This window comes from Centruroides sculpturatus, unplaced genomic scaffold (genome assembly GCF_000671375.1).
Source record: "Centruroides sculpturatus isolate CEXI.00-Female unplaced genomic scaffold, Cexi_2.0 scaffold143, whole genome shotgun sequence".
NCBI lineage: Eukaryota > Metazoa > Arthropoda > Arachnida > Scorpiones > Buthidae > Centruroides > Centruroides sculpturatus.
The window spans coordinates 984022-1000444 of record NW_019384447.1 but is presented as its reverse complement, the minus strand read 5'-3'; the positions used below and the strand labels follow the sequence as shown (position 1 = coordinate 1000444).

The 16423-nt window shown below is 31.9% G+C and overlaps 1 protein-coding gene and 2 long non-coding RNA genes across 3 annotated transcripts; all 3 read right to left on the bottom strand.

Annotated features, from left to right (window-relative positions):
- Nucleotides 1-140: 140 nt before the first annotated feature.
- Nucleotides 141-2402, bottom strand: LOC111620441 (general transcription factor II-I repeat domain-containing protein 2-like). The gene has a single exon (XM_023362365.1). The coding sequence runs from the start codon at nt 2380-2382 to the stop codon at nt 1288-1290; it is 1095 nt and encodes a 364-aa protein (XP_023218133.1). The 5' UTR covers nt 2383-2402; the 3' UTR covers nt 141-1287.
- Nucleotides 2403-3719: 1317 nt separating this feature from the next.
- On the bottom strand, nt 3720-4147 carry LOC111620453. The gene is made up of 3 exons (XR_002755911.1): nt 4074-4147; nt 3862-3998; nt 3720-3752 (listed from the first exon to the last, which is right to left on the bottom strand). It is a non-coding gene; the product is annotated as an uncharacterized LOC111620453 (long non-coding RNA).
- A 1785-nt stretch (nt 4148-5932) lies between these two features.
- LOC111620454 lies at nt 5933-6360 on the bottom strand. The gene is made up of 3 exons (XR_002755912.1): nt 6287-6360; nt 6075-6211; nt 5933-5965 (listed from the first exon to the last, which is right to left on the bottom strand). It is a non-coding gene; the product is annotated as an uncharacterized LOC111620454 (long non-coding RNA).
- Between the last annotated feature and the right edge of the window lie 10063 nt (nt 6361-16423).

Below are 16423 nucleotides of genomic sequence, written 5' to 3'. Positions count from 1 at the left end.
TAACAAAAATTTATAAAATTCAAGATTTGAAAAAATCAAAAAACTTTTGTGTGTAAACATTCGATCAATCTGTTATATGTTACATAGACAGGTCTCTATGTTTTTGCTTCGATGATTTTTATCCACTAAATTTGGGCCATTTATGCACTTCACAGGAATGAGGTCCATAATTCTTCTCAAGTGCAGGCCTGCCTCTCTGAGGATAGTGTTCTCAAAAGGGCAGTCAGCCTCGAATGAAGTAACAGGCAGATCCAAAATCGGAATTGATTCAGACGGCTCCATTGCAAAGTGCCCACAATAACAAATCGGATACCAACCAATTGATAAAACCACAGAATGACCACAAGCCAAAGAGGCGCTTGAGAAAAACGTCGCGATGGACTGACGAGGCCGAAAACCACTGCCCGAAAAGCGGCCCGCAGACTACTTATCCAGAACACCAGCGAAAAGTAACAAATAACATAAAATAATAAAGAATAAACGCTAGGATCTGTCCAGACTAGACCCGAAAAACAGCGAAGAAATTTGCCGAATTAGGGTCAGGTAGGGGAGAAAGGTCAGCCACGTGGAGAGACCGACCACGTGATAACGTAGACCTAAAATTTCTTTATTTGTACCGAAAAGAAGAATGCTTATATTATACAAACGAAAAAGATAGAATAATGAAATTTACAATGTAGAGAGTTTATAGAAAGGTAAGAGCGCCTGTGAAAGTACAACCATGAGATAAACGCGACAGGCCCGCAATTAGGCCCTAACCAGTAAACAGAAAACCGGTACCAACTTAAACACAAAGAAACAGGAAGAAAATCCGACAACAGCGTTAGAAAGAAAATTAAAAACTGAATCGAGTGATGTATAAATATCCCACTTACCCGTAAAAATAGCCTAGAAGCAGAGGTGTAAAACTCTAAGTTTCGGAAGCCCGTAGCTTGAAAACAATTAGTCCGATCTGGAGAAATTTAATATCAAACGATAGCTGACGCTTAGACAAATCCAACGCTGTACATTTATCCAAAACATGAGTTAAAATTTCGCCGATGTTCCGATTGAAAGACGAAGCGTGTATACACACATCCGAACACTTTGGCGACTGAAGCGCCTCCCCCCCGTTGCCGGTACAGAGGCGCGTTCCCACGGATGCGACACCTTACCAATACACCTTAGACCCACCATACTCAACCTTTTTTTTTCTAGGACCACATACACATGATAGCTATTACACGCGGGCCGCAACATAACAATTATAATAAAAAACTTACATAATTTTTCACTTACCCTAGAAATTTAGTGTGACTGTTGATATTGCGAACATTTTTTCACAATTTCATTTAAATCAGGCTTGTAACTGCTGCATGCTACTCGTAAAACGGCATCCAGGTGTGAATCAGTAAGCCGGTTTCTATATATGTTCTTTGCATATTTCATTTTTGAATATGACGTTTCACATAGATACGTTGATGCGAACAACGTAAGTAAAATTTGAGCACATTTTTTTACAGTCTTATATTGTTCGGGCACTACTTTCCAGAAGTCAACGTAATTATTTTCCGCTCTTTTTTCTTTAAAAATAGCTTCCAGGTGTGTATTGTTCTTCATCTCAATAAATTCGTCAAATAGCTCTGCGTAATTACATGCAAATATATCAGCCAATTCTGATATTATTGCCGGTTCCAAGTGCCAGGGATTTTCAATGAGCAACAGGATATTTTTTATTTTCCTTAGATCATGAAATCTATGTTTAAATTCCTCAGATAACGCAGTTAAATAATTTGAAAAAATTGTATAGTTTTCTGGAGAAATATTAATACCGTCCTGCTTAGCGTTTGTCATGGTTGGAAAATTTCGCAGTATTTTGTTCTGTATTTCTTGGTAATAAATGTTTAATTTTTCTTCGAAGGCAAATATTTTATTCGCCATCTGTGAAATTATTTTATTTTTACCCTGCAAACCAGTATTGAGACTGTTCAGCTTCTCTGTAATGTCGCACAGAAACGCTACAATACACCACCATTCATTATTTTGCAGTTCACTGTATATTTTATTATTTTGCTGTAAAAACAGCATTATTTCTTTTCGCAAAGAAAAAAACCTTTCCAGAACTTTCCCCCTGCTAAGCCAACGTACTGAGGTATGTAAAAGAACATCATTGTATTGACTATCCACTTCCTCTAAAAGACTTTTAAATTTTCTGTGGTTCAGTTCTCGTGCTCGGATATAATTCACTATATTTATGACAGTTTTCATCACAGTATCTACTTTAGGATTAGCAATACGTGAAGCCAAGTTTTCCTGATGAATGATGCAGTGAAATGTTATTAAATTTGTCAAATCATAATTCTGTTTCAGTAGAGAAATAAATCCATTTTCAGATCCAGTCATTGAAGGACAGCCATCGGTACACACACNAAAGCAAAATGAATAACAAAACATTTTTAAATAAAAGAAGCAGTTACACTTTTTTTTTTTTTTTTTTTTTTTTTAATAATCGTGACTATTTTATCATCCGAAATTACTTTTTTATTTTTCACAAACAAAATAGATATATTAATAAACATAAAAACAAAAAATTATTTCTAAAGTTCGTTTTAATATAAAAATTATGACGCATAGCGACATCTAGTATCAAAAACGTTCCGATGTAGAAATGAATATATTCGGGTTCGACAAATGAGGTCAACACGAAAATATTCGGGAACAACACGAAACGGGTATCGCGTGTAGGCGCTATGGGTCTGAATAAATTACTAAGTTTAGTTCTACTTTTACCATCCCTTGCGGATCGCCCCGATGGCCACCACATGTTTACAATACTCGAAGATCTGGCGACAACTTTCTATGGACAAAAAGCACTTAGCGTGTGGGCGGAGTGACCAAATCTATTTTTTGCCACGAAAAATTCAAAATTCATATTTTGACTGCATTATTTACGGGTCACGTCCGGGCCACTCACAAAAGGTCAGAGGACCGCATGTGGCCCGCGGGCCGCAGGTTGAGTATGGTGGCCTTAGACAGTGTCAACAACCGTTTGGAGAGCCGACGCGGCTTTGATGTTCGTTGGCGGGACAGAGGTGGATTACTTTGATATTTTGAAGTACGTATTTAAAATTAATTTATTTAATATTTTATTATAACCACATTATATACAGTATTTTATTACAAATTTTTATGCTGCATTTGAAAAAAACTAAGATTGCTTTTGTATATTCGAATATCAGTGGCAGAATGGAAGCGCTGTGTTGTTGAATAGGAGATAGCTTTTACAGCGAAAACATATGAATGGTGTAAAGCAATCTGACTATACGCGTTTGCCCATACGCTTTACAGAGTTGCACCAACTTTACGTTGTTTTGTAGGTGTAAGTTACACGCCATATTATTTTTAATGATTTTACTTACTGCTGTTAGCCGCTTGCCTGCTAGATATTTTGTTGCTTTCGCTTTATTATGTGAATCGTTAGTTAATTTATAACTTAACCCAAGTGACAGGAGTTTACTGGTATGTTTTTATGATTATTCTGTATAGTTAACGGGAGTATGAAAAAAATTTATTAAAATATTTTTTATACTTATATTTGTTTCATTCTGCTTTTTATCTTGTATTACTTACAGATTTCAATGTTAAACTATTTTGCTTTATACAGACACACTATGGTGACTTTTTTCAACACACTTGGCAGATTATTCATCTCTTTATTCAGTTGGGACGCTATTTACAAGTCGCGTTTCGGGCATTAGCCCCTCTTCAGCCAACTAAACATTAAAATTAAACATGAGAAAATATACATATACATACGCGAATAAAACATCCCGTAGATATAACACATTTTAAAAAATTTTAAAAACTTTAAAAAAAACATACCTTAAAAGTACATAATTAGAACGTACAGACGGCATACAGAATGGACTGTATCATATTCCATAGATCGAGTGAAGAGTGAACAGATTGACAAGTCTCGAACTTTACTGCTTGACAACAGGACTTTCAAATTTGACGGTCTTTAAGTTTATACAAATAATGTTCAAATAAATAAATTGAAACTTTTAAACAATTTTTAACAGTATTTATTTTACCTGTAATTTATATTCGGACATATTACCCGAATTTACACATTAACTGTTGTAGCTTTTTTAAGACAAGTCTCGCGCACATTTATCCCAACGACACTATCTGGTCTGCTAATTTACATATATATCAGTGAACTGATTTGGAGCTACTTCAGTATTCAATAAAAAGTTGTGTACAAACATAAATTATTATTATATTAATATTAGCTTATAATATTTCTGGATTTTTACAATCATTATTTATTTATACATAAACTTTGAACCTTAATGATTATCACTATAATTATATCCAATAATCTCTTACAATTATAATATTTTAAACCAGTTCTCACTAATTTTGATGCTTAAGTTTTTATTTATACAATTGTTATTTTTATTTTTAATAATCTCAACACTCTCTTTAAATTTTCTGTTATATTTTTTCTTTTCTTTATGTAAGATTTGTATGTTAGATTTATCTATGTTACAATCGTTTAGTACACAATGATCGTGGAGTACTGATTTTAATCGGTGCTACTTCAAATCGGACGTGTGTTCTTTAACTCTTATTTTTAGTTTGCGTTTCGTCTTGCCTATATAAAAACTGTTGTTTTTGAATGTACACGGTATTTTATACACAATATTTTTCGTTTCTTCTTTATCTATTTTTTGTTTTTTCATACTTTGTTTGGCTTTCAATCTGGAGAATAAATTACCATATTTTGGAGTGAGTTTCATGTTATTTTTCTTCATTTCTATATCTATTTGCTCGTACATATTTTTTATGTATGGAAAACCTGTATATTTTACTTTTGTTTTTTCATTGTTTGTTTTGGTAGCGTTATCTATTATTTGTTGCCATTTGTTAATTAATCTGATTGGATATTTATTTAAATTAAATTTTTCTTTAAATTACAATATTTATGTTTATTTTTCTTAATTTCGTTACTAGTTCTATTTTGTATTTTTGTATNACAATGCTCGAAGATCTGGCGACAACTTTCTATGGACAAAAAGCACTTAGCGTGTGGGCGGAGTGACCAAATCTATTTTTTGCCACGAAAAATTCAAAATTCATATTTTGACTGCATTATTTACGGGTCACGTCCGGGCCACTCACAAAAGGTCAGAGGACCGCATGTGGCCCGCGGGCCGCAGGTTGAGTATGGTGGCCTTAGACAGTGTCAACAACCGTTTGGAGAGCCGACGCGGCTTTGATGTTCGTTGGCGGGACAGAGGTGGATTACTTTGATATTTTGAAGTACGTATTTAAAATTAATTTATTTAATATTTTATTATAACCACATTATATACAGTATTTTATTACAAATTTTTATGCTGCATTTGAAAAAAACTAAGATTGCTTTTGTATATTCGAATATCAGTGGCAGAATGGAAGCGCTGTGTTGTTGAATAGGAGATAGCTTTTACAGCGAAAACATATGAATGGTGTAAAGCAATCTGACTATACGCGTTTGCCCATACGCTTTACAGAGTTGCACCAACTTTACGTTGTTTTGTAGGTGTAAGTTACACGCCATATTATTTTTAATGATTTTACTTACTGCTGTTAGCCGCTTGCCTGCTAGATATTTTGTTGCTTTCGCTTTATTATGTGAATCGTTAGTTAATTTATAACTTAACCCAAGTGACAGGAGTTTACTGGTATGTTTTTATGATTATTCTGTATAGTTAACGGGAGTATGAAAAAAATTTATTAAAATATTTTTTATACTTATATTTGTTTCATTCTGCTTTTTATCTTGTATTACTTACAGATTTCAATGTTAAACTATTTTGCTTTATACAGACACACTATGGTGACTTTTTTCAACACACTTGGCAGATTATTCATCTCTTTATTCAGTTGGGACGCTATTTACAAGTCGCGTTTCGGGCATTAGCCCCTCTTCAGCCAACTAAACATTAAAATTAAACATGAGAAAATATACATATACATACGCGAATAAAACATCCCGTAGATATAACACATTTTAAAAAATTTTAAAAACTTTAAAAAAAACATACCTTAAAAGTACATAATTAGAACGTACAGACGGCATACAGAATGGACTGTATCATATTCCATAGATCGAGTGAAGAGTGAACAGATTGACAAGTCTCGAACTTTACTGCTTGACAACAGGACTTTCAAATTTGACGGTCTTTAAGTTTATACAAATAATGTTCAAATAAATAAATTGAAACTTTTAAACAATTTTTAACAGTATTTATTTTACCTGTAATTTATATTCGGACATATTACCCGAATTTACACATTAACTGTTGTAGCTTTTTTAAGACAAGTCTCGCGCACATTTATCCCAACGACACTATCTGGTCTGCTAATTTACATATATATCAGTGAACTGATTTGGAGCTACTTCAGTATTCAATAAAAAGTTGTGTACAAACATAAATTATTATTATATTAATATTAGCTTATAATATTTCTGGATTTTTACAATCATTATTTATTTATACATAAACTTTGAACCTTAATGATTATCACTATAATTATATCCAATAATCTCTTACAATTATAATATTTTAAACCAGTTCTCACTAATTTTGATGCTTAAGTTTTTATTTATACAATTGTTATTTTTATTTTTAATAATCTCAACACTCTCTTTAAATTTTCTGTTATATTTTTTCTTTTCTTTATGTAAGATTTGTATGTTAGATTTATCTATGTTACAATCGTTTAGTACACAATGATCGTGGAGTACTGATTTTAATCGGTGCTACTTCAAATCGGACGTGTGTTCTTTAACTCTTATTTTTAGTTTGCGTTTCGTCTTGCCTATATAAAAACTGTTGTTTTTGAATGTACACGGTATTTTATACACAATATTTTTCGTTTCTTCTTTATCTATTTTTTGTTTTTTCATACTTTGTTTGGCTTTCAATCTGGAGAATAAATTACCATATTTTGGAGTGAGTTTCATGTTATTTTTCTTCATTTCTATATCTATTTGCTCGTACATATTTTTTATGTATGGAAAACCTGTATATTTTACTTTTGTTTTTTCATTGTTTGTTTTGGTAGCGTTATCTATTATTTGTTGCCATTTGTTAATTAATCTGATTGGATATTTATTTAAATTAAATTTTTCTTTAAATTACAATATTTATGTTTATTTTTCTTAATTTCGTTACTAGTTCTATTTTGTATTTTTGTATACTCCATATAAAAAACATTCTTTTTTATATACAAAGGTATATTAGATTCATATCTTATTGTAGTTTCAATCGAACATGGTTTCCTAAAAGGCTCAAATTCTAGCTTATTTTCTTTTCTTGTGATTACCACATCTAGGTACCGTATACCCCTTCGAAAATCCCCGGACGTCTGTCAGACGCCCTGCGTCAGTTTTTTCAGCGGCATTTTTTTCGATATTTTTCAAAAAATTTCAAAAAATTCAAGTTCTCCAATTTTTTTCAGCTGCAAAAAATGTAATAAATAATTTTCTTATTGCGCGCCAAGTTTTCTCGGGAAAAAAAATATAAAAAAAATGCCGGCGTCTCACAGAAGCCCTGCGACCCTTCTGCGGAAAAAATTCCCCAGAAAAACGCGATTGCGAGAATCTCTATTGTTGATCGCGACCATTGTGCGCATCTGTATTATATTCTAGTTTTTCAGCGATCGCAGCTTCGATTCGCTCTTTTGTAGGTCGATTGACTTTCTTTAAGCCAATAAGTGTATTGTCACCACCCCTGGGCCATAAATATTTTGGTAATACACTCCCCTACTAATCTACAGTAAATCTTTCAGTAAAGTACACAGTTGGCTAAAAACAATCAAAGAAAAACTCCTTCTAAAATTTTATTGGGTATCTTCTGTCTTTGTTGACATTACTGTAACTAATCACAGACTTGTGAAAGGAAAAATTGCCGCGAAAAGTCCCACCTCCAACCTTCGAAGTAAAATGTAAACAATCACAATAAATTCGCTTTTTAAATCGTTTTTTAGCTCTAAACAACTAATTTAACGTTTTTAACATTAAATTAGGCAATTCGACAATATTTAGGCATGTAAATATGTTTTTAAAACTATCTAGCAATAAATATTCCCAGGAAACTCCACCTCCCTATAGTAAGTGTATGGAAGATGTTCTTGCTGTTAATTGGCATCAAAATCTTTATTTCTATGCCTATTATGCTCTAATTGGTAATTTATATTATGACAGAATAAACTTTCAACGAATGAGAGTGTTTTCAGAGCCATCTGGTCTGGATTTTCCCACGAAGAACCAATCCACGTGATCAAAGTCAGAATGTAAACAAACGTTAAAAAATTGCTATATTCTATATTTTATAGCGTATTTTTCTAGTTTGCATGTTATTTGACTTTACTTAGATAAGAAGATATTTTAACAAAAGCTTCCAGCTAAAAAATTAACCGGGAAACTTATTACTTCCGGATGTTGGGTAATCGCAAAAAAAAATTATCTGATAACTTATTATAGTGTATTATTGCATAAAGTGTAGAAAAAATATATAAAAAGTGTCAAATATTTACTATTTAAAGCAGAAATATACAGTATATTGATAAACTTTGCGGCATTGCTTGACAATGACAATTGACTCCTCTCCCTGCTAAGTAATTTGAGAAGTAGTGTGAATTATGGCAATAACTTCTCCCCCCCTCAAGATAAAAAGCTGAAGTTTGTTTTGTTTAAAAGAAAACAGGTGTGTCTAGCTAACAAATGTTTCAAATTAAACAGAACGTTTACAGATTTTTAAATTTTTACTCTTTTCCTGAAAAATTTAAAATTTTTATTACATTTAATAATCGTACATTGTGAGACATTTGCGGCAAAAATAATGAAAATAAGAGATTCTAGCCCGATTTTAAAGCGAGATATCAGAATTTATTATTACACTCAGCGAAGTCTTATACTCTGCGAGAAATCGCGTTTGTCCACGCGATAAATAACAGCGACAAAAATTTTTCAAAATTAATTACGCTAAAACAAATTGCGCTAATTGTACAATTTTTGTTTCTTGCATAACTATTTCATTTAGGTATTGATGCAAATGCATTTTTTGATTAAATTTCGAGAATATTTTTAGTTATAAATAAAAAAATTTACGCCTTCGACATCATGTCGTAAATTGCCGAATTTTTGATGGTCCACCCTGTATTTTTTTGGTTGCTTCATTTCATGCACAGAAAACATTTATATCTAAACTATCAGCAAGAAATTTTGATGGATTCTGTAATATTTTGAGCGATGTCCATTTTTATATTAGGTGATCGATTTAAGCCTAACACACGACTATATCACATTAAAAATTGAAAATAAAATTAATATGTAAAGATCTAAGAAAACTATCTGTTTAATATTGAAAAAAACATTTTTATGAGTAAAATAAAGTAAAAACTTTGTCAATTAGTCGATTTACAACTCAGAAGAGAAGTGTTGAAAATAGAGTCATAAAACAATTAACGTTTATTGACTTTCGCGGTAGGGGGTAACGCGGGGTCTGATGACAAATTTTCTCGCAGTAGTGAGAAAATTCTACTCACTTCACTTGAAAGTGTAATATTTCTTCCCCATTTACAAACAAACCCGATAGCAATCAGTGAAACAGGAGATAAATTACAGCGAATTGAAATTTGATATGTTTATTTTTTGCGTTTTTCGTATCAAATTACATTAAATTCGATGCAAATAAAGCATTTGTACCTATTCTCACTTCCTCAGCCGTATCTTTACAAATATAAACAAAACACCAAACTCTTGCTGAGCTTATTATTACTTTAATTTCAAACGTTTTCAGCCCAATTTCAATAGGCCATCCTCAAGAACTATTCGAATACAACTTTCGAATTTGTACCAATATAAAAATATTTTACACTGTTCGAAAGTAGAGAAAATTGCGAAAACAAAGATGTAATTATAATTTTTGAAGCAAAGCCAATAATTTTACAATTTTAGAAAAAAAAATGGAATCTGTGAGACGCCCCCGTGATAAAAGTGCGGTCGCTACGTTACGCGCTTTAGGAAGGGATACTGTTGTCAGCGGTATTTTCTTCTTCAATTGTAAATTGTATTTTTTAATCTATATTATTTATTATTTCTTTTATTTCTTTAATTTTAACTTCTGCATCATTGTATATAATTAAAACATCATCAATATATCTTTTGTAATATTTTATACCTAGTATATTTCTAATTCTTTCATTTATATCAATCATTATTATTTCTGCAAGTTTCGGTCCAATGACTGACCCCATACTAATTCCATCCTCCTGTGTATAATATTTTCCTTCGATTTCAAAATAATTACTCTTATAAGTGAATTCTAACAGTTGTGTAAATTCAAGTTCTACATTTATTTTCTTGAGTTGGTTCTCGATTAATTCCCATTTTATATTGATATATATGTAAATTAGCAGACCAGATAGTGTCGTTGGGATAAATGTGCGCAAGACTTGTCTTAAAAAAGCTACAACAGTTAATGTTTGAATTTCAGTAATATGTTCAAATATAAATTACAGGTAAAACAAATACCGTTAAAAATTGTTTAAAAATTTCAATTTATTTATTTGAACATTATTTGTATAAACTTAAAGACCGTCAAATTTGAAAGTCCTGTAGTCAATCTGTTCACTCTTCACTCGATCTATGGAATATGATACAGTCCATTCTGTATGCCGTCTGTACGTTCGAATTATGTACTTTTAAAGTATGTTTTTTTTTTAAAGTTTTTAAAATTCTTTTAAAATGTGTTATATCTACGGGATGTTTTATTCGCGTATGTATATGTATATTTTCTCATGTTTAATTTTAATGTTTAGTTGGCTGAAGAGGGGCTAATGCCCGAAACGCGACTTGTAAATAGCGTCCCAACTGAATAAAGAGATGAATAATCTGCCAAGTGTGTTGAAAAAAGTCACCGCAGTGTGTCTGTATAAAGCAAATTAAACTACAACACTGTTTCATCAGAATCAATTGTTAAACTATTGATATTATTATTTAGTATGTTTCATCTATAAGCGGATGCCGAAAAAACGTTTACAATTTATATACAATGTTAAAAAATTAAGTGCTACTATGACAACATCATTTACAACTAAATGTAATGATTGAGATGCACAAAGTAGAAAAAAGCTTTAGAATTTATTTGTTTTAAATTTATGATAAACTATGTGGCTACACGCCTGTTTTTCTTTTATTAATATTATTATTATTATTATTAGTCCGTATAGTTTTAGTTTAATTTAAACTCTAGAACTTTCCTTCCTTCCGATTTCTTTGTTCCTTTGTCTCGGATTTCCAAGAATTCGCCTCACCCCTGACCCATCAGGGGGTAGCCTTAGACAAAAGACGAAAACGGGTCTGCGAGCGAGGAAAACAAAGGGTTTTTAGGCACTCTTAGGCCGGACTCGGAGAGAGAGAGACGTGTGGCAGAAGGCTCTGGAACAAAAAGTCGGAGGAGCGCTGCAGAAGGAGGCCGTAAGAAGCGCATTGATAGAAGAATTTAGTCGACGATTATAAGACAACGCCGAAACGGACCGAAACGGTTCTAAAAGGAAGAACAGCCGAGACGAGGAACTGTAGAGAACTACCAGGAAATTCGGGTACCCTCTGTCCTTTAATTCTTCTTATTTCCCCTTTCTATCTTTTCTATCTCTTAGTTTATTTTAGTTTTAAGTTAGTTTAAGTTTCCGCGCGCAACTACTTTTGTCAAGAGATAGTTATCGGAAAAGTAACTACCAGTATATTGGTATATCCGGTCGCTCGGGATTTTGGAACGTTTGTAAGTAACAGCGGGAATCCGAACTCATTTTGTAAATATATTAATGTTAGCGCGAAATTAAACTTGTTTCATTGGTAAAACGTGTCTGTGTTTTCCTGTCCGCGCTATACATCTTCACAACTACATCATCATCATCAATGTATTCGTTGTCATAAAAAATTGTCTTTTTACTTCTTTCCCAAGACTACAAATATTCAAGTACAAAGTAACTGGTTTCAACTTATTATAAATAAAACCCTGCTGAAAGATTCGGAATTTTATTTAAAATATAACATAAAAATTTTTCTAGTTTATTTTATTTAATTAAAAAAAAAAGTAGGTGGCGTTTAATGCCGACTGTTCATTTTAAAAGGCCGTCATTTGTTTTCGTTGTGTGAATCTTACAGTATTAAGAATGTAAGAAACTACTAATATTACTTTGTATCGTTTAACTTTTCAAATTATTTAAACTAGTACTTTAAAAGTAAGATATGTTTTTAATTATTCTAAAATCAAAGATATGGCACATTTGTCCTTGTATAACCTCATCTTAACCAGGAAACATTTTTTTTAAATGAATAACTGTTGTTATTTAGCATCTCTCATTGTATACAATGTTTCCAGTCATTTCACATTATTAAATTATAATGAAATGTGCAATGAGAAATTCCTTTATGACAAAATCTTCCAGATTTTATATTTAAGAACTTTTATAACTTGAATTGACATTAAGAAATGACTTTAAAAGTTTGCAAATATTTTGTGATAATTTATTTACGTGACTAATAAGTATGCTTATGAGAACAAATTCGTTTGCTACTAAAAAAAGTCATATAACTATGCTCGTTTCCATCATATACAGTAATGTACTTTTTGTGACTTTCTCCCCCTTAAATTGTAGTGAATAGCCCTGAGTGAGAATTGGAAATAGATACAATGATTGAGATTAACACTATCTGAAGTATGATTAATTGTATTTAAAAATATCAATTTTGATGATGATGCTACAGAAGAATCATTTCTTGGTAGTTCTTGTTTGTAATTTTGAAACAAATTTTCTTTGTGTGAAATCTATTCTTATAACAAATTTGAATTATATCTCTTTTGCTTTCAACAACTATAAGAGATATGATTACAGTAGAGCACCGATTATCCGAATCAGTGGGGGGACTGGGGTTGTTTGGAAAATCGATTTTTCGGATAACCGATTATGTATGACAAAATATATTAACCTATCCCATGTTGAAATTCATTCAAATCCTGGCACGTCCTTAAGTACCCTTTGGTGGTTGTGCCAGTGCTGCCAGCTAAAACACGCACACCAACAAAAATAATAATGGAGTAGCCCAAGACATAGCCAAAGATTGTAGTGCCACAGCACTAGTGGAAATTTAAATCTGTCGACTGGAAAGCTTTCGGTTAATTGACGTTTTGGTTGATCGATATTCGGATAATTGATGCTCTACTGTATTTCTAAAAGTTAGAACAAAATCATAGTCATTATTGGGTTTAAACTATTGACTTCATATAGCAACATATATTTTTGAATTGATTTTCTACAAAAGCTTTTAGATTCCAAAAAACTTTCAGTATGCGTTATATTAGGTAAGATGTGAACTCTGAATGAGGGATTTGCCACTCTTCTATATGAGCAAAACAGTCAAGATATTTGTCTTCAAAGGTCAATTTTTACCATGAACCAATATACTGCCTATTTTCGTCAGTCAAGGTCAGTGCCATAACTAGCCATTCCTGTGCCCTGTGTAAAAATTTGCATTTAGGCCCCTTAATTAATTAGGTTTGGGAAAATAATAAAACAAATACATGCATTTTGGGCACCCTTTCAAGTGGGCCCTGTGCGGGTGCACCTGTTGCACCTGCCTAGATATGGCACTGGTCAATGTGACTATTGCTCAGTTGAGCGATAGCTTACCATGAACCTGTATACTGCTGATTTGTCATGCTCTGCATCTGTATGCACGACTACATGCTCACATGACACTGTGCATGTAGTCGTGCACTTTGGTGCTAGCTGTCACTCACACTTCAGTGCTTACATGGGGTGAACCTCACACTTCCCAAAACTATATAACATCAAGTACTTCACAAACAGTCAAGTTGGCTACTCAAAGCTGGAATAGTCATGTGGGCTAAATAGTTTAATGTGATAGTCTTAGCAGAGCAACACAACTCTGATTGCGTATGACCTGGAGGAGGCTGATTTCATGGGCTCTATCTTATGAATGGTTATTAAATGTAGAGGTATGGTTCCTTTGATGTTTTCGCTCCTATGAGTATGGTCTACAGCTCTCTAAGATCCCAACCCTCTCATTCAGAGGTGTAATTGTACCTTTTATTAATGAAGTTATCAATCTATAGTAGTTTGATTGTTTTTATTTATTTATATTCTCATCACTTAAACAAAGGGATTGTCCATAAATTAAGTATTGCTGTTTTTATACTTTTCAACTATCATTCCTCCTTTAATACTCCTTAATGCTGTCACACATACCCACCCCAAAATTATATAATATGTATCCTTAATTAACCTATTTAGTTGTTTGTACTAAAGAATAGTTCACAGTATGTTATACTGAATGCTAAGTTATTAATAAAATAACATGGTAATATAAACATATGAGCCATTCACAAGCCAAATTGATTAACTCCACATTTCAAATTTTTTTAAATGTATAAGATAGCATATCTATGCTATCTTATACATTTTATATTTTTATACGTTGTTTTTGAAACTGTGTTTTGTGAATATATTGGACTTTGAACTCATATTTGCATTATAAATAAACACTTGGCTTTATTTCCATCATTTTTAGTTGATACATGACAACAGCAGCACGTTTNGAAGCTACTTCAGTATTCAATAAAAAGTTGTGTACAAACATAAATTATTATTATATTAATATTAGCTTATAATATTTCTGGATTTTTACAATCATTATTTATTTATACATAAACTTTGAACCTTAATGATTATCACTATAATTATATCCAATAATCTCTTACAATTATAATATTTTAAACCAGTTCTCACTAATTTTGATGCTTAAGTTTTTATTTATACAATTGTTATTTTTATTTTTAATAATCTCAACACTCTCTTTAAATTTTCTGTTATATTTTTTCTTTTCTTTATGTAAGATTTGTATGTTAGATTTATCTATGTTACAATCGTTTAGTACACAATGATCGTGGAGTACTGATTTTAATCGGTGCTACTTCAAATCGGACGTGTGTTCTTTAACTCTTATTTTTAGTTTGCGTTTCGTCTTGCCTATATAAAAACTGTTGTTTTTGAATGTACACGGTATTTTATACACAATATTTTTCGTTTCTTCTTTATCTATTTTTTGTTTTTTCATACTTTGTTTGGCTTTCAATCTGGAGAATAAATTACCATATTTTGGAGTGAGTTTCATGTTATTTTTCTTCATTTCTATATCTATTTGCTCGTACATATTTTTTATGTATGGAAAACCTGTATATTTTACTTTTGTTTTTTCATTGTTTGTTTTGGTAGCGTTATCTATTATTTGTTGCCATTTGTTAATTAATCTGATTGGATATTTATTTAAATTAAATTTTTCTTTAAATTACAATATTTATGTTTATTTTTCTTAATTTCGTTACTAGTTCTATTTTGTATTTTTGTATACTCCATATAAAAAACATTCTTTTTTATATACAAAGGTATATTAGATTCATATCTTATTGTAGTTTCAATCGAACATGGTTTCCTAAAAGGCTCAAATTCTAGCTTATTTTCTTTTCTTGTGATTACCACATCTAGGTACCGTATACCCCTTCGAAAATCCCCGGACGTCTGTCAGACGCCCTGCGTCAGTTTTTTCAGCGGCATTTTTTTCGATATTTTTCAAAAAATTTCAAAAAATTCAAGTTCTCCAATTTTTTTCAGCTGCAAAAAATGTAATAAATAATTTTCTTATTGCGCGCCAAGTTTTCTCGGGAAAAAAAATATAAAAAAAATGCCGGCGTCTCACAGAAGCCCTGCGACCCTTCTGCGGAAAAAATTCCCCAGAAAAACGCGATTGCGAGAATCTCTATTGTTGATCGCGACCATTGTGCGCATCTGTATTATATTCTAGTTTTTCAGCGATCGCAGCTTCGATTCGCTCTTTTGTAGGTCGATTGACTTTGTTTAAGCCAATACGTGTTTGGTCACCACCCCTGGGCCATAAATATTTCGGTAATTAGACTCCTCTGCCATTTACAGTAAATCAAACAGTTGGTAGAACACAATCAAAGGGAAACTCCTTCTAAAGTTTTATTGGGTATCTTCTGTCTTTGTTGACATTACTGTAACTAATCACAGACTTGTGAAAGGAAAAATTGCCGCGAAAAGTCCCGCCTCCAACCTTCGAAGTAAAATGTAAACAATCACAATAAATTCGCTTTTTAAATCGTTTTTTAGCTCTAAACAACTAATTTAACGTTTTTGACATTAAATTAGGCAATTCGACAATATTTAGGCATGTAAATATATTTTTAAAACTATCTAGCAATAAATATTCCCGGGAAACTCCACCTCCCTATAGTAAGTGTATGGAAGATGTTCTTGCTGTTAATTGGCATTAAAATCTTTATTT